This window comes from Haemorhous mexicanus, chromosome 1 (genome assembly GCF_027477595.1).
Source record: "Haemorhous mexicanus isolate bHaeMex1 chromosome 1, bHaeMex1.pri, whole genome shotgun sequence".
In the NCBI taxonomy this organism is placed as follows: domain Eukaryota; kingdom Metazoa; phylum Chordata; class Aves; order Passeriformes; family Fringillidae; genus Haemorhous; species Haemorhous mexicanus.
Genome location: NC_082341.1, coordinates 6,216,952 through 6,238,243, shown reverse-complemented (window position 1 = coordinate 6,238,243; position 21,292 = coordinate 6,216,952). Strand labels below are relative to the sequence as shown.

The 21,292-nt window shown below is 39.8% G+C and overlaps 1 protein-coding gene across 2 annotated transcripts in view; it reads left to right on the top strand.

Moving 5' to 3' along the window:
* Nucleotides 1-21,292, top strand: part of XYLB (xylulokinase) — an 89,771-nt gene that overhangs the window by 48,386 nt on the left and 20,093 nt on the right. For both annotated transcript variants that reach the window (XM_059839121.1, XM_059839131.1), the window contains exon 16: nt 18,873-18,931. In XM_059839121.1, coding sequence (XP_059695104.1) covers nt 18,873-18,931 — 59 coding nt within the window. The remainder of the gene's footprint in view (nt 1-18,872; nt 18,932-21,292) is intronic.

Here is a 21,292-nt window from a genome sequence, read left to right as displayed (position 1 = left end):
TCCTATCTGTCAAGGGTGTTCTGAGCACGAATTGACTATTTTTAGACTGGGATTATCAACTCCCTCAGTTGTTAAATGGGAAATGAGATTCAGACCCAGCAATTTCTTTTTTTGGTGCTTAAATTCTCAGATGAAAGATCTGCTAAGGACCCTGAACACCAACATGTGCAAGGGTCCAGACCTGGACCACTGAAGTTTTCAGGTTCACAGAGGGTTATTTGCAGCTTGGATGAGATGTTTGTGTACAAGCAGAGGAGAATAAACCAGGTTGACTCTTGGTTCTGGAGAGCAGCAGTCGTTGCTTCTGCAAACTTTGAAGCATATGGTTTGCATTTCTGTGTGGTAGGAAAATGGAAGATGCTTGGTAGGGCTCCCATGGTTTCTTCTGAGAATCTGTGGAAGGAAATAGGAGCTGATAGGCCATGAAGCCTTTGCATGGTGAGCATGATGTCTTTGATATGTCAGATCTCTGACACACGTAGTGCACAGGAGACCAGGGCCCATCTGGTAAACCTTGATGCATTTTGTATTCCTCCCTTGCCAGCCAGGCAAAATTTGAGCTTAAGAAAGGAAACATGAAAGCAGAAATATGACCATATGGCAATCCTAATTAAGGGGGTGATGTTAGGTTTTTTTTCTTCCTTCAAACTTAATGCAGTCATGGTGACCTCAGAGCTCTTTGTTTTCCTATGGTGCATTTCAGCATGAAAAGTTTGCTCTCCTGAGCAGGGAGACTGAGGGAGCATTTGCAATCAAACACTTGTGGTCTTGTTTCATATGAAAATTATATGCTTTCAAAATTTCTGTTCAAACTGTCTCATAGTTAAAATCACATTTTAGGTGCCTTTTGTGAGGAAACATCAAGGATGCATCTCCTTTAGGAGACTGAGATCCCTTTTTTGAGTGATAACAGAAATTATTCTTGAACTTAAATTTAACATAAATCAAGCCAGTGTCTTTGCTGTTGGGTTTTGAGTCAGTCTGTCTTCTGCTTGGGGCTATTCTGCCTCTTATGAAATATTCACCAATCCAGAGACACAGTGTGACTTTAACTTGATGGTGAAGGAAAATCTGCAGGATAAAGCAGGTCCCAGTTCAGGTTCTGTCTCTGCTCTAAATCAAGGGATTTATGTCCTGAGTCCATAGGCAGCAAGGTGATAGTGTTTATTTACTGTCTTTCTGATCTTTCTTCAGTAGCACATTTTCCAACATGGCCTTGAAAAACTCCTCAGTTGGCTGTTCTGGTCCAACAAAACATATCTGGTCAAGAAAAATTCTTGACCAACTCCTTCAGGATTGCTTAATAAGTTATGAGTTACAGAACAAAGGTGCTGATATGTTCCAGGTAATAGTACATAGGGTTTCCCATTTTATTTAGTCAGTCTTTGCTGAAGTCAGCACTTCTCTTTAGATTTTTGGCTTGTTTGCTGCTGCTATATCCCTGCTTTGCATGAGACCGTGTAAGAAGAGGGTCTAACACTGTGTCTCTCATGACCAGACCTTTGTCTTTCCCTTTTTGTGTGATTTTCCATAATTTAGATAGCTTGACTGTGTGTCTTAGTGGATTTTTAATTTTGCAGAACTTGAAGTCGATTTGCTGCTGAAAAATTAACCAGTCCATGCCCTTGAAAAGTCATTGCATCTGTTATTACCTCCACATGTGATAAGTTTAAGAAAATGATTAGCAAAGGTGTCACTCATTTCTGCATGCTGTATATCAGATCAGACTGGCTGTGAAGTAGTGAACCATATTAAAGCTGTGAAATCAGCCCTGCTCTACAGGGACTACAACCAGCTGCACCAATTCTACTATTTTTTTTTTCCCCCTTGCAGATTCAGGAATGATTGGAATAGAGTTTGACAGTTTATTTACAGATTTGCTGTGACTGACAGGATGCCAGAGGGGAAATGTTTGTACTCCCTGAAGATAGTTTTTAGTAACTAAGGCTAAATATCTGACAGGACTTCTGTTACAAAACAGAGTGTGATCAACAGTTGTGTTACTGCAGAATTCAGTGCAGTTTTTCATTTAACATACAGCTAAAAATACAGAACTAGAGCCAGCATTTGCTTTAATGTAAAATGTCTCCACAGAGAGGTGTGACACTGGTGCATTCAAGCCCTCCAGTCCACTACTGATCCCCCATCCCTGCAAGAAACTGGGGAAAGAAGGATGAAAACTGCTCACATGCCACTTTTTTTCCTCTTGATCATTGATTTTCAAACTTAAAATTTCTAGGATCCCTAAATTTTTCAGTATGGGACTGGACTTCTTGCATGGCAAGTTCAAGTCCCCTTGGCAACCAGTGTGTTTCTCTTACATTATGGGCTGCCAGGAGTTCATGGACCAGGCACTGAAAACTTGCACCCATGTGTGAGATATTCAAGTTCTTTGAGGTTTAACCTTGAAATGAAGAAAACAAAATGAATCTTGTTTTTCCCCTTACATTCCTCCCTTGGCTTTTTAACTAGTGTGAGGGTGAGTTTTCTTTTTCATGCTCATCCTTTTTCTGATTCCCAGTGTAAATCCACAGTAACCTAAAGGATCCTTGTGGTGTATAGAAATCTTATACAATAGTAATTTGAAAACAGAAACCTTTTAAAAGAAGATGCATGAGCTATGTACTGTATTATGTACAATATATGGGTAGTAATATTATACTTTGTATTCCCAGAATTAATATTAAACTTTTAGTCAGAAAAGTATTTTTTGTTCATTAGGAGCTCTTTGTTCATTTATGAGGCACAGAAGCTTTTGTGCATTGCAAAGGTTAACTGTGCTCAGAGTAAAGGTACTTGAATAAATTGTTTTATGGGTAGCAGAGGTTGAAGGTGGGCAGATTTGTCTAGCACAGAGGAAAAAAAAACTTTTATTAGATCGTTAGGTGCTAAGAAGTGCTGCCAACTTGCCAAATGTAATCTGAGTATTCATGAGCAAGAAATGCTGAAATATTGCAGGAGGTAGAAAAGAGGCACCTAAGCGCTTGTGTCCTTACTTGTATTTAAGATAGTCCTGGTTATGTCAAGTGTGAAAAATTTTATAGGGTTAATTTTTTCTTCATTTTGTTGTTGTTCTGGCTGTACTGATAACCTTCTGCAGACAGTGTTATTTGCTGTATGTTTTTGTCATAATAAAATTGTGCAGCACGGGAGAGATGTAGAGCCCAAATGAGTGAAGAATAAATGAGAAAAGGCAAAAGAAGCCTTTCTCAGTTATGATCTTCTAATGAAAAAGTCCCTTTTTAAAATATTGATATGTGAAGGATGGCTTACAGAAAGACCTGAATACACTGTGCTGTGCCACAGCCCTAGGGAAGATTTCTCTGGCTATCACCAGGCTGAGCTCATCTCCCCAGTGATAGGGCTCTTCCAACATAGTCTTTATTCTGGTGATGCCTCCGGTTTTAGCTTTCATATTTTTCAGATCTGTGCTGCTTAAGTGTGTAGTTCTGAGCTTCACATTAGGGGATGGTGAGCTCTCTGCACAGAGTAGGGAGACAAAACAATTCCTTCTCTAGCTGGGGACCAAGGACAAATGATCCAAATCTCAGCCCAAGAGCACAAACCCCGTGGGCTGGAGAGAGAAAAACAAGAAGGATAGGACTGGATGGGCTAAAGCTGGAATGGGACAATGAACTGCAAGGTGCAAATGGAGCAGAACTTATAAAAGTGGGAGACCCTGTGAACAGTCATCCATTTTGTGACCATTTTGGTTCATCTTGGGTGTAGCCCCGGCTGGGCTCTTGTGCTGCCCCAGGTGCATCCATTGGGGCTTTTAATAAATCCCTACTTTATTCTTTAGCTCTGTCCAGCCTCTGTTCTAGCACAGCCTTCACAAGGCATCACTGGATGCTACAGGGGAATTCTTATTTGCCTTTTTCAATTGTTGGTAATAAAAACCATACTTCTGTTCTAGCTCAGCCCTTTCCCGGTGAATTCTGTTTTCATTAGCTTGTGTGGCCATGGTTGTTCTGGACCTGTGGCTCTGGCAGTCCTGGTTGCAGAGTGACTTTTTGAAGGTTTTCTGTGTTTGCACCATTGTCATCCACACAGTCAAGGAGTTCCTCAGGGAATGGGAATAGTGGTTAACCTATTCCTGTGTCTTGCTATCCTATCAGAATCTTTTCTTGCAACAAGTCCAACTTTGGTGTGTCACAGCCTAATCCTACCAAGCTCCCTCCTGTCTGTGCTGGCTGTGGAGTGGCAGTGATGGCTTTCTCTGCCTGTTGTTTTCCATGCAGTCAAGCAGTTCCTCAGGGAATGGGAATGTCCAGTGTCCAGTCCTGGCCTCTCAGGTTAGGAAGGACGTTGGGACACTTGAGCACATCCAGAGGCTGGAGAGGGGCTGGGAACACAAACCCTGTGAGGAACCCCTGAGGGAGCTGGGGGTGCTCAGCCTGGAGAAAAGGAGACTCAGGGGTGCCCTCATCACTCTCTGCAGCTCCTGAAAGGTGCCTGTGCTCAGCTGGGGCTGGGCTCTTTCTCCAGCAGCACTGACACAACCAGAGCACACAGCCTCCAGCTGCACCAAGGGAAATACAGGTTGGATAGCAGGAAAAAGTTTTTTACAGAAAGAGTGATAAAGTTGGGAATGTTCTGCCCAGGGAGGTGGTGGTGTCCCCATCCCTGGGTGTGTTTAACAAAGCCTGGATGTGGCACTGGGTGCCAGGGTTTAGTTGAAGTGCTGGGACTGGGTTGGACTTGATGATCTCGAAGGTCTCTTCCAACCCAGTCATTCTGGGAATTCTGTGAGTTCTGTGGTGGTTGTGGCTCTGTGGCTCTCTGGTGCCTTTTAAGACTTCAGAAAAGTGACCAGAATAGTTAAAGAACAGTCAGTGGCCAGTGTGCCTGATATTATGGTTGAAGTTCTTCAGCAGTTGGATTATGTTATTAAAAAAAGGATTAGATGATATAGCAGGAATGGAGTGCTTTGAGATCAGCAGCAGAGCTGTGAACTGGAATCATGAGCATCACTAAGACTGTCATCCAGTGCCTAAAGACAAAAGCATAATTACCATCAGAAGGTCATTTTTCTAAGCAAAGGACAGTTGTAAACTGCCTTTACTAGGGAAAAAAAAATCAGTATTTGTTGCATTGCATCATTGAATTATTCATCGAGATCAGACACTTTCTTGTTCAATTTACTTTGTCATTTTCTTCTGGCTTATTCTCAGCAGTTTGGATGAAAATATAACATAGTAGCACCTGCTTACAAGAGACATTCAATTCACTGGATGTCTTGATTGGAAAGACATTTGCTCTGGTCCAAGGTAAAATCAAATGCTCTTTGTTTTAATGGGATATTCTTGTTTTATGGACAAATAGCTAGAATTGGTGTTATGGTACCTTTCTGTTAACCTGGTCTTATTACTTTAGTGAGTTATTTCAGACCCTTAATTTAGAATAAATGAGATCTACTCATGGATCAGGTCCTGTATCTTTTCTTCTGTTCTATACAGCCTGTGTTGAAACAAGTGTTTTCCCAGCAGTAAGATTTGATTGTTTAGAAAGGTGTAAACATTCCTTTTTCTGAAATTGCTTCATGTATATAGGTGAAAATAACACTCTCTTAGGAAATTCTAGGCATGGTTAGATTGTTTCAAGACCCTGGTCAGAGTACTGAGATGAGTAAATAGTAATTTTTCTGTCACTTCACAAGCTTTCCTTCTTACACACATGTACATAGAGAAACTCAGACACAGGATGATCAGAATCTGCCCCATATATTCCCCTCACCATGATCCCTTTTTTCCTCTTTTGTTGCTTTCCCCCATAATTTACTTCATTTGCATATTTCAGTGTTTCATACCATGGTGCCTGAGTCAATTTTCTTTTGAATAATTAAACAGGTACATGCCCTTGGAAAGTCATTGCACCCTTTATTGCCACTTAATGTGTTAACTGTGAGGAATTGGGAAAAGATGTTGTACATTTTTGTTGACTGCTGTTTTATGTGGGGATTGGATGTGGTGGAGTGAAAGGGACTCAGAGTATGCTGCATTTTGGTGAACCACACCTCAGGTACCCAGAGGATGTACCCAGAGTGGAAAATCTCATCCTTTTGCATTTGGAAAAAAAAATAAGTGAGCACCCTCTTTAACAACAATAATGAAAAAAAATTAAAAATTGAAATTGGTAGTTTCAGTGGCTTTTCAGTGATGTCTCATACTAAGCTGGGGCTGGGTTTCAGGAAGTGGAAAATTTTGGCCTTTGCAGAAGAAAATTAAAAGAAAAGACCTGGCCCTGAGTCCTCTGTGATGTGATTTTGGGAGAAGGGGAAGAGAGAGAGAGGGAATGGACAGGAGGAGTTTTTCAGCTTTTTAATGAAGATAGCTGGGACTTCTCTGGAGGGATGACAGAGGCAGGTGGGGATTGGGGTGGATAACACACCCTGAGCTGCTCCAGGCAAGGCTGGGCTAACAGGGAAGTTTTTCAAAGCAGGGGAGAGCTCCAGGATGTCATTAAAATCCTGAGCCAGGTGAGCTGGAGCATAGCTCTGCTCCAGATGCAGCTCTAGCAGTGATGTTATAGGGGTTTGTTAAAATTGTGCTGGCTTGGAGAAATGAGTCACTGTTTCTGTTGTGGGATCAAGGAGTGTGTGCCAGGGTAGGCCAATGACAAAATCTGCTTTGCTAAATTGCAAAGCACATTTTTAGTTTATTTTACCATTGTCTGGTAGTCATGCTTTACCTTACCCACTCCTTTATCTAGAGAATACTCTTAATTGTATACATATTTCAGTGTCTTTGGTCACTCTAAATGACATTTAAATGTTGATTTGCCTTCATTGCTCATTCAAGCCCTACTCTTTGCAATTAAGGTGCTACTAGAAATTTATATTGATTTCTTTTCTTAGGATAGGACATATCTCTGCTTAAATGCTACAAAATAAACCAAGGCAGTTTTTGCTTTTTAATGCTAGCAAATAGGTTTTTGGGAGTGTGTGGCTCATTACTCAGCATGCAGAGAGATCTGGAGAGAGATCCCAGCTGATCCCTGCAGCTGCTGGACTCCAACTCTGTGGCAGGGAGGTGAAATCTCTTCTCCAGCTGTCAAAGGCTGAGAACTCCTTTAAAACATAAAGCATAAAACTGCTTGGTCAAGCTTGAGAAAAAAGTGCAGACTGTGTTTTATGCTTTTGATGTGTGAGTTTGTTAATAAGTGTAGAAATAGGAGGAAGAGGTTATGGCAGGGTGGGTTTGGGTTCAGTGCAATCAATAGTGATTTATCCAGAGAAAAGGGACTCCATCCATTGAGACAGCTCTCTTTTCTTGGCCTTTGGAAGAACTTTCCATAGAATTGCTCAGCTGTGCTTAAAATATCCCCATGTCAGCATGGCTGATGTGTTCAGCCAAATGCTAAATTAAACACTCCTGATTTTGGGGCTCACCAGTGGAGAAAAACATGGGGAGTATGGCAGCAGTTTATAAAAGAGCAGCCTCTTGAATTATGGAGATTAGCATCTCAGGGAAGGCTACAGGCACAAAGCATACCTAAATAATGATCATTGGTTAAAAGGCATCCGTGCCTTGGAGATAAAGAACTGCTGTAGATTGTCAAAGAGATTATCAAAATCCCTCAATCCAGACAGTGTTAATGATGCAGATCATGAAATGTGTGGTGACTGAGACTTAAATGTGTATTTTGATATGGATTGTATGATCACTCATCAAAGGATTCAGACCTGTTTTTTTTTTTTTAAGAGTGTTTTCTTTACTATCTGAATCAAATATGTCAGCTCTGCAATCTGTGGCAGGTTAATTGAAATGCAGTGAGAGTGCAAAATCTGAATCAAGCATGAGGTTGGCAAACTTTGTTTATCCTTTTATTTTTTGCAATTCTCTTAAAGTAACTGCTTAACTTGAGAACTGTTGGTGAAATTAGTGTGATTTTTCCGTCCTTCCTCAGGTAGGAAGTATTTGGGCCATAAAGGAATAATTTCAAAGATGTCTTATTTGGCCAGATTGAGTGAAGGTATATCAGGGGCTTGAGGAACATCTTATTATTAGTAGAGTTGTAGTTAAGTTTCAATGGCCAGTGAATGGACTTCATCTGACTTGAGTAAAATTCTGCAAGAGACACGCCAAAAATATGCCAAGGTAGTTTTTGTCATCTCCTTTTTCCTCAGAAATTATTATTTAGTTAAACTTGGTGAGGCTGAGTGCACGTTAGAGGGAGACATTTCCAATGATTGCTAAAGCAAAGGTTCAGGGTATTTCAGGCTCATCCTTTGTGAGCTGTTCTGGTTGTTCTGCCAAACCCATGTGCACCCCTGCCTGTCAGAGTCCTGTGCCAGAGCCTCTGACTGAGCTCCTGCCTTTAGATCAAGTGAGATCCTCAGACACCACCAGCAGAGGAAGAACAAACCCATCAAACAGAGATTTGTAAAAATTACATTGTGAGGGGCTCAAAATGTTCTTTCCTTCTCCTTAGCTGGACCTTTAGTTCCCATTGCAATTTTGGTCTTTAACTTTTATTGATTGTACAGGGAATGTGAGGGCAGCAGGGAATGGTTCAGCTACGAGGGTGATGCACCAGGTCCATGTTTGCACAGCCCAGCTGCAGAGGGTTGGAATAATAGGAATTTAAAAAGCCCTTTGTCATCAAAAAGTCCCCACTCTTCAGTGGCATGAAGCTGTTAGGGTGTGTGTTTGTACTGAGGGGTTGTATTGTTCAGTACCCAACAGTGTACCCCTCCTAGATCTAATATTTCATTTAAAAGCAATTTGCCTGAATGAAATAAAATATGCATGATGGGTGAACACAGATGAGCTCTGTTAATGTATTCTAATTAACTTGCTAAAAATATTTTAAAATCTTAATAAGCTTAAAGAGAATTTCTGATGATCAGATGCAATGTTAATGAGCATGGTATAAAAACATAAGAAGGTAAAGTGAAAAGCTGATTGGCAGTTGCAGTGCTCTCTGTATGCCTAACACCTTTCTTGGACAAAAGAAAGATCTTTGGGTTAAATTTTACCTTTTGTCTTGGTAGCTAATTTCTCAAGATCTATTTCTAGAAAGTTTAATGAGTAAAACATTAAAAAAAACCAAAAAACAAAACCAAAGGAATTTACCTGTTTGATTTGGGGTGTAGTGGGAATTTTATTGCCTAATTATGCCTTAGAAAAACATGCTAAGGACATTTATAATAAAGTATCTGTGTTCTTTGTGTGTGGGAGAATGACTCTTTCCCTTTTTCTATATATGCCATAAATCTCTGATTGTAGTCCTTTTTCTCTCCAGGCTATTAGGTTTCTGCAGACTGTATTTCATTCCTTAGCACCTATAGTTGCTTGGCAACAACATCTGATTTACATGAACCCAGCCCTGTGAATGAATAGCTACCTGGAACCTCTCTGAGCAGAAACCCTGAGAAACACAGCAGCTCTCCCATTCACTGTGACAATTATTAGGAAATATTAATTGCTTCTCTCTATCCATCTTTCCATAGCCTTTGTTTTTCAGTTAAATGGGAACAAACTGTATTCTCTGTTTAGTTCTGGCCTGCCAGAGGTCACAGAATTCATTTATAAATAATCCACTTGGAAAGGAGGAGATTTATTAATAACAGAAGGCTTTAGTGCTGCTCAGAGACCCAACTGGTACAAGTGGTCCCCAGTGCTGTGTTCTTTAGGTAAAGGAAGAATGAGTTCAGAGGAGTGAAGTAACTCAGCACAGTCACACAGAGCAGGTCAGAGTGAGTTTTTTTTTCTGTGACTAGGTCTGGTGTAGTTTTTAGGGAGAAAAATGTTACTGCCTCAAATTATTTCCTTCTCTTCTTGATATATGGAACTTAACTGAACAAACAAACAGAATTTCTGCTACCTCAGCTCTTGTTTGGTGAGCAGTTGCACCTTCCTATCAATTAATTTTATTCTTGTGAAGTACTTTCAACCTGTAGGTTGTTTCTGTTGAGAGGAGTAGGAGGTATGAAAGACAAAAATCAAGAAGAAAAATTCTTCACAAAGCACTGAATGAACATAAACCAGCCTTCCTGGACTAGGAGATGGAAAACTACAGGCAATATTTGTGGATGCCAAAAGAGATGTAATAATTCTTTTGAAAAAATATTTTAAGAAAACACCCAAATTGCCTTGCGCTGGGAGCTCTTTTCTGTTTTTTTATCAGGCTTATCCTTCACAAAAATAAAATATGGCTTGGGCTTGGCTCTTTTCTGTTGCATTTCCAGAGGTTTTTATTGTTGCTGTTGATAAGGCACAAAGTCTGATGTAGAAGGGTGAAGAGAAGGCCTGAGACCTGGTAGAGATCTGCTTTGCAAATCTAGATCCCAGACTGATTTCCCCCCCAAGGTTTCTTGTGCTTTGGGTTCTCTAGAATCAACATACTTGATAGCACATTCTTTTTTCTCATCACTTGAGTGGCATTCAAGGTCAGGTCATTGCACCCTGTGCCTTTTAATTATATCCTGTGGCTTTAGGTAATGCTGAACTTGCAGCTCATTATTATTATATTTTCTCCTGTGGACATGTCTTGCTTCTGATGCTCATGCTCTGCAGATTAACTAATGCAGAATTGAATGCATTTGTGATCTAAGTAATGAAGAGGCTTTTGTTCTATTCTTGCTTGTTCTTCTGATTTTGTGTGACCTTGGGTGGCTCATTTATCTCCTTCCTTGCTTTTCTCATTTTAACCTTCGATGGATGGTGTCATGTGTTGATTTGCCAATGTAATTTTCCATTTTCCTTAGAAGATTTTCAAGGCTGGATATTGGTGTGTGAGGACAAATCTATATTAAAAACTCTGTTCTTTGTCTTCCTGAATAAGTCAGTAACAAGCATTAATTACAGAAGGGTGATCTGTAAAGCCACATGTGGTATATACACATCAGAATTGTGAAATGTGTGGGAGGGTGTGTGTTTTGCTGAGTTTCAAGCAGAAGTTTCTCCTGTGTCAGAATACTTTGAGGAGATACTGAACTGTGCTGCAATGCTGCCTTCACAGCACATTGAAAAAAAATTGGTTTTAGTCAGTGGAGAATGCTTAAAGGTAGCAGAAACCTTTTTATTAAAACTAATTTGTGAGCATATCTTGCATGTGCCTGTCTCTGGGTGAGTGTCCCACCTTAGCCTGGGAGCTGAGCAGCAGGAATTGTCAGGGTTGCCAGAGGCACTGGGGTGTAGCTCAGGGCAGAACTCTCCAGAACCCTGGGCTCAGTGTGATGGGGACCACAGGGCACTCCTCTCACATGGCACTGCAGGGCTCCCGCCTCTTGGAGCTACAGACATTCAGAGCCAGAACATTCCCTCCAAAAATTCTCCCAGGCAGTTTTCCAGTGCAAGGTCCTCTGTGATTTACCAGGAGTTTTATTAGCAGGTAAATATCTGGATAGGCCATCTGACAACAGGCAGCCAGGCTCTTCTGGGACAGGGATTTTTAGTGCTCTTACCAACTCTGCTCTTTTCTTTGACAGTGGTTTCAGAGGTGAAGACCAAGGCAATGGTAATAGACCAGCAGCACTAAGCATCAGTGGTTTGTGGTCTTGAAATGATGCCTTTTAATGAGTGGCAGAACATAATATCCTTAGCTCACTAAAAAGAAATAGAAGATGTAATTTAATTGTGGTCTGTAAAGTGCCAACATGTGAAGGGGAAACCTAATTTTAATAATAACATTTTGACTGGAAGGCTAAAGCCACGAAGATTAAGTGACTAGAAGTTTAAAGAATAAAAATATAAATTATGGGAAGAGTGCAACTATTTAGAGGTATTAAACATGGAAACAGTCAGTAGGCACAGCAAATTCTCAGTCACTTTAGCTGGAGTTCTGTGTCTCTCTAAGGTCCCTGTAGCTCAGTGGTTACAGATCTGGACTCTGGGCTCACTGTGTGGAATTTGTGTGATCTCATTTAGGCAAATAGTCCACTCTGATATTTTACTATTTTGGAGCTGTCTGCAGGTATGTTATTAAAAAACTGGATGTGATGGCCAGATTTAAAATGCCTGGTTTGCATCTCCTCTAGGTTTTGTTTTCAGACTGGCACCACCTGCTTCAGAACATTTTTTGGGAATCAGTTAATTTGTCCCATTGGTTCCAGATCTCTTGTTTATTTGCTGAAAACAGGAATTCTGCAGTGGAAGGTGAAGGCAGAGGTGTTGCCAAGAGTCTCATGAATAATTGTGGCAACATAGGGTAAATCAAAGCAGGTTGTTCTTTGTTAGGTTAAGCCTTTAATTGGAGCCTTGGCTGCTTTATAGATGTTTGAACAACTGCTGAATAGTTTTTGTGGTTATCAGTATTTTCCCCAACACACAGTTCTGATAATATCTGAACTTTGGGTAACAAAAGAGGAAAACTGGGTGGCCAAAAACCAAAGAAATTAAACTTGATGTAAGCAGTTACATTGGTATGTGAATCCTTTCTACCTTATTACTTCATGAAGTATGTTACTTATTTTTTCTTTAATGAATTCATTGAGAACCTAGAAATTAAATTAACAAAAGATAGCAAAGTTCATTAAATTGCTTCTAGTAATAATGTCTTCAGGAGAAGACTTCCCCCATATGTTTTCAGTTTTGACCAAACAGATTTTAAGTGTTCATAGAATCACAGAAAAGCTTGGATTAGAAGTGACCTTAAAGATTATCTAGTTCCAGCCCCTCTGCCATTTCTTCCATCTCCTTAAAAGCTTCAGAGAAATATTTTTCCAAAATATTCATCCTTTATATACAAAATTTATTTGCCTGAATCTGCTGCTCTTTTTCCCCCCCTTGCCATAGGCTCTAGTGCTGAGTTGTGGATTTTTTTTTTTTAAAACCTTACCTTTGGAATTTGTCCCAGGCTTCATCATAATATTCTGCCAAATAGAGATCTGTGTCTAAAAAAAAATAAATTAAAAATCACTGTGAATTGATAAGCAATTGCAGCTCTGCAGTATTTGTACAAGAATTGCAAATATTTCAGAAGCCTTGTTGCCAGCTTCAATGTATATGTTTTAACAATGTTATGACTATTGATCTGCTTGTTCCCAAAGAAGTCTTTACCACTCATGTACCAAAGTTTTCCCTGCAGTATAATTCTGCTGCAGTCAATGAAGCTGAATTGTATCTTGAGTAGATTTTGTTTCCTCTGGAGTACCTCTTGGGCTCTGTGGGTTTTTTGGGGGTGATCTGCAGTCATTTAAACTGCTCTTAAGAGGTAATTTATGTGCATGTCTTTCTTTGTTTATTTCTTCCTGAAATCCATGAAGAACAAGGCTTTGTGTCAACATTACATTTTAAATTAATCTCTGAGCTGAGCTAGACTAGGAGGATTTTCACTGAGGTGGTTTGGTGTCTTCAAACTTCAGGTTCTGAAATCCTCAAGTTTTGTCTTGATTGAAATAAGTTTTTAGGAAAGCCAAATTTGACATCTTCATGAAGAACAATTTCTTGAGAACAAAAGGTGGCCTGTGACTCTCAGTGGCACATGAGCCTTGGTTACTAAAATGTTCCCCTAACTCTCTTTCAACTTGGTTGTTGCTCCTCTGCTCATTTTAGTGGCGTCATTCTTGCCTTGCAGCAGTGTGAGCAAGAAGAATCATGCCTGGTCTCCCCCACATCATTGTAAAGACTTTATCTATGTAAGTAGCATAAATGTTGAGAATATTAGGCAAATTTGTCATTGCTGCTGAGAAAATCCAGGCTTTTTTCCCCCTCTGTTGAATCACAGCTGATTTAATGGTAGTTCTACTACAGTGGCCTTAGAGGCTGATGATCAATTCTATCTGTAAAAGTTGTTTTTCTTCCCCAGGCATTGCATTTAAAAAATAAGACTAAATTTTGTGTCTGGAAAATTCTCGACAAACATTTGAGCAACCCTCAGTGAAATTAAAGCATGTTACAAAATATATGAAATCTTCTTCACTTGCCAGTTCAAAAGGCAACCATCCTCTATGGCAAACCTGCCTTGCTTTTGTCAGTAATAAATTAGCTGATGCTTCAAAGTGAAAGTCACAAACACTTCTAAAAAATAAAAAAAAAAATAATAAAAGAAAGTTTTTGAATGGCTTTTACTTGGGCAGTTGTATTTGTCTAAATTAAAAAGGAAAAGGAGAAAAAGGGTACTTTCCACTTTCCATTACTTTTGCCTCATTCATGTAGATATTGTTTAGGACCCAGTCCTAGAAATCTCAGGGACATAAAAGGCCATATTTACAAAGAGTTTAGATAAGAGCAATCTTTTACCATAACAGGAGTTAAATTTCAGTGTCTTTATATGAATAAAGAAGATTAGCATGAATTTTGGAAGAGTTAATAAGCAAGGAGGATGATTTTGGAATATTTGTTTGATAAATGGGACAAAAACCCCATATATTTTTGTTTTGTTTAATTTTTTTTCTTGAATGAAAAGCTAGCAAATACTGTTTAAAAAAAATTACAGCCTTTGAAGTTAATCAGAGAAATAAAGGAGGGGCTTTTCTTGTTGCTTGCAAATTGTAAATTGCAGTTATTTGCAATCATGCTTAAAACTGGCGTGGGTTCATGTGCATAATCAGCTGCTTTTTGAATACATGTTCTATTGTTCTGTTTTATTTATGGATTCAGTTGTGATGAGAAAGATGTTATGAAGCTGTTTGGATGAATTCTTGAAATTGTCATTTCAGAGTTTTGGAAGTCAGCATGTGCCTGGAGTTTGGGGTATAAACCAGGACTGTGGGTAGCACTGAAAATTTAGATGAAAAAGTTGAAGGGTTTTCAGCCTCAAAATGGAAGGTCAAATTCTGGTTTTGGACTGTGAGGTGCATGAACCAGCAAAATTCTGTAGTGACACCAACACACTGTTTCTGTCCTGCTGAAATACAGCAAGAGCCAAAAGCCCTGAGGTCAGGAGTCATCCCACCAATTTCAGCATCTGAGTCTGTCACCAGCCTGATCTGCCCCACTCCTGGTGGGACAGGAGGCTGAATTTCAACCTCCAGTCTCCCTGCACCAGTGATGTGGCAGAAGACTTTTGGTGGCAATTATCAGCGTTACCCCTCTGACAGGTGGGAGTTTGCCAGGGTAATTATTTTTCTTCATAGTTATATTTATCAGCAAAGTCACAAAATGCCCTCAGTTGGAAGGGACCCACCAGGGTCACAGTCCAGCTCCTGGCCCTGTGCAGGACATTCCCCAAGAGTCACATCTGTGAACAAGAGCGTTGTCCAAGCACTTCTTGAGCTCTGTCAGGTTTGGTGCTGTGACCACTGCCCTGGGAGCCTGTCCAGTGCCCAACCACCCTCTGGGTGAAGAACCTTTTTCTGATATCTGCCCTAAACCTCCCCTGACCCAACTTCAGGCCATTCCCTCAGGTTCTGCACTGTCACACAGAGCAGAGATCAGTGCCTGCCCCTCCTCTGTGTTTGTAAATCTACAGTGAGGCAGGACTGTGGTTTTATTGGGACCACTGACAATGCTGAACATATATCATTGTATCATTCTATTCTCAGTGACAGATTTTTTTTTTTTCTTTCCCCTATGTACCTTTCAATAAAAGCAATATTTTGGCTGAAAGCAAGAGACAGGAGATGGAGTTTAACATCACTCAGCTCGTGCTGGATCTCTGTGGAAGGCACAATGAGTATTTTTTGTGCATGGTAATGTGCACAGAGTGTGCTGCCTTCTCAACCTTGTGGGAAAGTGCCTTTGGTCAGACTTCCTGCATAAACAAACTACTTTACTTGGGGCTTCCTCCCTTCTCCTGTCCAGTGGGAACCATTATTTTAACTCTATTTTTTTAGGTTAATCACCAGGTTCCACAGAAAACAGTAACTCTCCAGAAGATGTGCATATGGCAGAACAACACTGTGCCATGTGCAGCTGCAAACACTTTCTAGATAGGGTTAAAATTCAGCATCAGCTCTCTAAAAAATAATTAGTTTTTCAATGAGGAAATAAGCTGGTTGGTTAGGTAGTATGCAGGGAGTTTTTAATTAAGAGATGTTTAAATCTGATTCTCTCATCTGTTAAAGAATTGAATTCTTGGATTATGTTTACTAGTGTTTTTGGGGATTTTTTTAGTAGCACGGTGAAGTTCTCTTTGTGCAGTGCTGTAGGGGATGGATGGTAGCTCCTGACAGATTCAAACACAGCTGGCTGAGAACACTGCTGGTGATGGATGAACAATGCCTCTGTTAATGCCTTTTATACATAAATGATGGGCTTGCTTTATTTATTTATAAGATGTATCCAATTACACATCTCAGAGCAAATGTCCACTGTTCAGTAAAGCACACACTATTGGCATTAAAAAGACAATCCCTGAAATCAGTGATCAATGTATTTTCCTTGCTCTTTGGAGAGAGACTGAAATAAGAAGTAAACTTAAAATTCAGCAAATTCCAGTAGTTCTTTAGGGACCTAATCCTTGTCTGTAAGAAGGGACTGAAACTCGAGGAGGAATGATGTTGTTTCTGCTCTGGCCACTTGCAGAGCACCACATTCACCTGAGGTTTTGCTTCCATCTGGCCTGGGTGGATCAGTCCCACCTGTAGAGCAGCTCAGAGTCTGTCATCCCACAGTGGTGGCTAAAGCTCAGTTAGCTGTAACCCTGTGGGATGTGTTTCAGTGGAGTGAGACATCTTATTTACTCAAAGAGAAGGAGAATGAATGGTTTTGCCCTTCATGTAGCTTCAGCATAGGTTTTTGGGTGCTTTCACTGTGTGTCTGTGGGTGTCTGTACTCATGAGTGGATCCAATTTAGAACATGAGCTGGCTAACCAGTGTTAGAAACTTCACAGTGAAAATTAAGTTAGCTTCTTTTCTCATGTAGGTTGGGTATATTCTGAAATAATTCTTAGTATTTTGCTGCAAAAGAATTGGTCTGGATTAAGGTGGGTACAGATAGCAGCATGTTAAACAATTTTAGACTTGGGATCTAGTTTGGCCTCTTGGAAGACACCTAACTCAACTGATGGTGGGGTAAATGCTTACTTGTGTGGGGCCTGTGTTAAATAGAAAATGCACTGTAAATTTACCCCCATGTTTCTGATAACTTATTGATATAGAAGTTGCTTGAATTACATTGATGGCATGAATTTATAACATAGCCAAAACCTGAAGGTGCTGACCTAGCAAGGAGGAAGTCTCCTGTCCATTCCTGGGTTCCCAGTGCAAATATTTGGGATGTTGTGGAGCAGAAGCCCTGAGACACAGAGCTGGTGAGCAGATGGCAGGAAGCAGCTGAGCTGTGTTTGCTGCTCTCACAGGGGTGGGTGCTGTTTGGCTTTGCCACTTTCATCTTGCCCACTGCTCTTTCCTGATGGTGGGAGCCCAGCAGGGGCCCCTTTCCAGAGGCACTGGAGAGCCAAGCCTGGCTTATTCTTTGGTTGGAGCTGCTGGGAAGTGTAGCCTGTGTGTCTGTTTCTCATCCTGTCCTGCTGCCTGTCTCTGAAATGTGGTGTTTTCACATTGGATGTGGTAGTTCTGCAAGAATTTATATTCTCAACAAGGTTTAGCAAGACAGAATTGTGGCTACCAGGCAAATAATTTAGAGTTTGGTTTGGTTTCTAGGAACAGAGGCTTACTAGTTATTTTTCACTGGTTTCTGTGCTATTATGTTGTTGTGATAATCTTGGCAGGAATCTGTCACTCTGTGTTGGTATAATTGAAACTTGTTTTCCCTGAGGAATCACTCTGCTGTTTGTTTTATTTGTTTACTGACATTGACAGAGATCCTAATGGCTTTTAAAACCCAATTTGTGCATCACTGAATATCCTCCAAAGAGGAAAATAAAATTAAATTTATCAGTTAAATAGGGTCCCCCATGCAATGCTTTGTCTGGGTCTTGGGCTCCACCTGAGCACCCAGATGGGGGTCTGGAAATGGTGTGGTGAGCTGCATCTTCTGATTATTTTTAATTCTGTCTTCAGGGCTTTTGTCATTAAGATACTTGAAAGGATAAATGACAATAAGTTATTTAGGACATCAGTGTAAGTTGCTCAACTTTGCCTTGTGAGAAATAAATTATCTTTAGCTTTTATTAAAAAGGAAGTTGAGATAACAAAACAATAACCACAGTGAAATTTCCCTTTTGGGAGGGTATACATGATGGTATCACTTATTTTTGTCATAAATCAGGGTAATTAAGTGTTTAGATTTTTTTTTTTAATGTATGATATCAAAGTGTTTATGCATTTATTTTGTTTTAAGCCTTTGAAGAACTTCAGTGAGAACATTTGGACTATTCATGTTTGGAATGCCTTGCTGAATTGTGATTGTGGATAGCTGAGTGGCTTGTTGCCTGCCGTGCACAAATAAATGGTGAAGCACACATTCAGGAATGTAGAAGAAAGGATGGGTTTCTTTAAGCCTAAAGAACACAGGATATATTTTTTAACTCCCCCAAAGCTGTGGGTTTGCACTGGATGAAGATTCAGATTTTTTTTTATTTTAGTGATTTAGACCATCTCTCTTGCCTTTTAAGACACTTCCTTGTCATTCAAGCGTGTGGGGATTGTCCAGGTTTCAGTGAACTCTGACTGTGAGCATCACGAGGAGATAAGTTTGGAAAATACTGCTGATTTTAAAGGTTATCTGTCAGTTTGTATATATACAGCTATGAGCCAAACCATCCTGACCTCAAACCAGAGCTGTAATATAATAACACTGCCTTTCTTACTCTCTATCTCCTTTGCAAATCTCCCTGACATTGATAGCACTACAATAATAATAGATCTGCAATATTTATGCTGCCTCTTCTAAGGAAGAGTTCTAATGTGCCTTGGAAAAGTGGGTAATTAGTGTTATCTCCTTTTTTACAGAAGGTAAATTAGAGGTACAGAGAGAGCGCCCTGGCTCCCACCTCCTTGTTCTCACTGTACTTGGCCCAGCAGCACAAATCTTGACCATATGCACTGTCTGTCTGATTTGTACTTTTTATTGCATTGCAGTGCCTAGAACAAGGATTTTGGCTACTGGTGGTGCATCTCACAATAAAAAGATCCTACAGGTAAGGAGAAAATTAAGTACTGAACTAAGCTTGCGGTTGCATCTCCATTTTTATTTTGCTGTACTGAATCCAAATCATGGCAGCTGCAGAACAGAAAAGGATTTTTCCCCACCATGGGAAAACTTTTAACCCTTTAGTCCCTCCCAAAGTCTTGTCCATTGACTCCTTCTTTGCAGTCCAGTGGACATCACTTTCTTACATCTTGATTAGAGGCCAGGTATTTCCATAGTAACGAGCCCACTCTCCCAAATGTCCCAAGTACCCAGGGCATGCTGTGATAACAATGCAAGGAGGGAGTAAAGCATAACTATATATTTTAATAAAAGGCAAAATAAGAAACTTTTTACAGAGAAAAACTGATCTAGGTGCACGAGGCTTTCTTGCCCTTGGTAAAACTCCTCACAAAAGTGATTAGTTTCTCTGTTTTCTTCTTTTTTTAGTGAATTGCTCAGGGTGGGACTTTTTGGCTCTTGTCTAATTAGCTATCTTTAAGTTTGAGGTGAATCCTCTGGGTCCTATGAGATGCCTTTTTCACCTAATTGAGGAGAGAAACTTCTGGGCTTATTTCCTTTTTAAAAGGACCAAGAATAGTTTTTTCACTCCTTCAACAAGGGGCACATTCCTACAATAAATCTATAAAACTTACATATAATATTTGCCATTTAATTGTGAGAGTCAGCCATCACATTATTCATCTATCACATAGTGAACAGAGGGTGAAATGTCTTCTGGAGATTCCAATCCCTTCCCATCAGCTCCAGAGAGTCAGGGCCAGCCTCAGCTGCACACCATTCTCTTTGACAATTGCAGTCAATTCTCTGCTCCACAAAACCTGAGCTGGATTAAATGGGACTTAGAGAGCAAAAAAGCAAAAAGCTGTTTTCTCCTAAGGCATCTAAACCACGTGTGTGTCTAACTGCTGCTTGTGCAGCTGACTGGGGAGCAGCAAATTTGGCATGTTTTGCCTGCAGATGTCACTTCTCTTCATCTGCTTTGGTTACTTTGCCTAAGAATGTGACATTGGAAAATTAACTGATTGGTTAATTGCTTAAAACATTGCTCCTTACAGGAGTAATTCTGCTAAGGGTGCATCAGGAAACACTGTATTCACAGAGGAGTTTGTTTTTAAAGCTGTATTTCAGTTTGTGTGCCAAGAGGATCTCCTTGCTGTGGAATGAAGGCAGAGAAACAAAAGTTATAATACATAGTTTGTTAACAGACACAGCTGAAAAATCATGGGATTGGGAGAGTGGTGGCTGGGGTGCTTGCTCCTCACGTATAACAATTCAGCTGGTTTTAAAACTCATTAGAAGTGCCTTAAAATAATATGATCAATACAGTGTCATTCACTTAATTCAATCACTGGTTAATTGGATCTTTCTTTTTAATTTAATCAAAACCTCAGAAACCATATCAGTTGCATAAAGAATAACAGCTTCCACCCTTATCATGGTCAATTTTGGATAATTTGTTCCAGGGCTACAAAGGACTATCATTTAATTAATCAATGTTCAGGAACTCCTATATTTTACACCACAAAGGAGACAACTTAGGAAAATCTGTTAAAAAAATTTAGTAGGGCAGCTTTCTTCACAGTTCCAGGAAGCTTTTTATAGCATATATGGTGCTTGATTAATGACCACATGGAACCCAGTGAATTATCTTAAGCAGTAGAACCTCTAACAGTTTCTTTTGAAATTATTTGTGAGAGATACCACAGTTCCAAACGACTTACCAAATATATTTGGTATATATTTTTGAATTTTGAATCATTTTTATTTTATAATTGAGGAAAAAAAATGTTATTTGTGAAATTCTTAAAATGTTATTAGCAGTATTACAGCACTTCTTAGCAATCAGTATAGAGTAGAGCTGCATTGTATGAGGTTCCACAGAGATACAAAAAAAAAATTGTCCAATTTAAACTTAAGACAAGAAATGCTTGCTAGAGATGAGGTGAAGATGTAGATGGGGAATGTGTTGAAACAAAGTGGTAGCATTGGCTGGTAGGATGGGCAGTGGGACTAGGGCTCTGTGACCTTACAATTTCCAGAGTACTTTTTAATAGATGATCATGATTTATTTCTCATTTGTTCTTTAGCACTGAAGTTCATGTGCTGCTCAATGCTTGCTTGCAGATGAAATTAGCCAATCCTGACTTTTCTGTCTTACCAGAAGACAGTTTTAATTGTATAAGCTCAGGCTTCCCCTGGGTTCTAGTTAGCAAACAGACACTTTCATTTAAATTGTGAAAATCAGTGATTTTTCAATGGTTTGGATTTGAAGATTCTCCACAAAGTTTCAGAGAAAGAAAAATCCTTTAGAAATTCCATGTACTATATGTCTCTATAGATGATATGG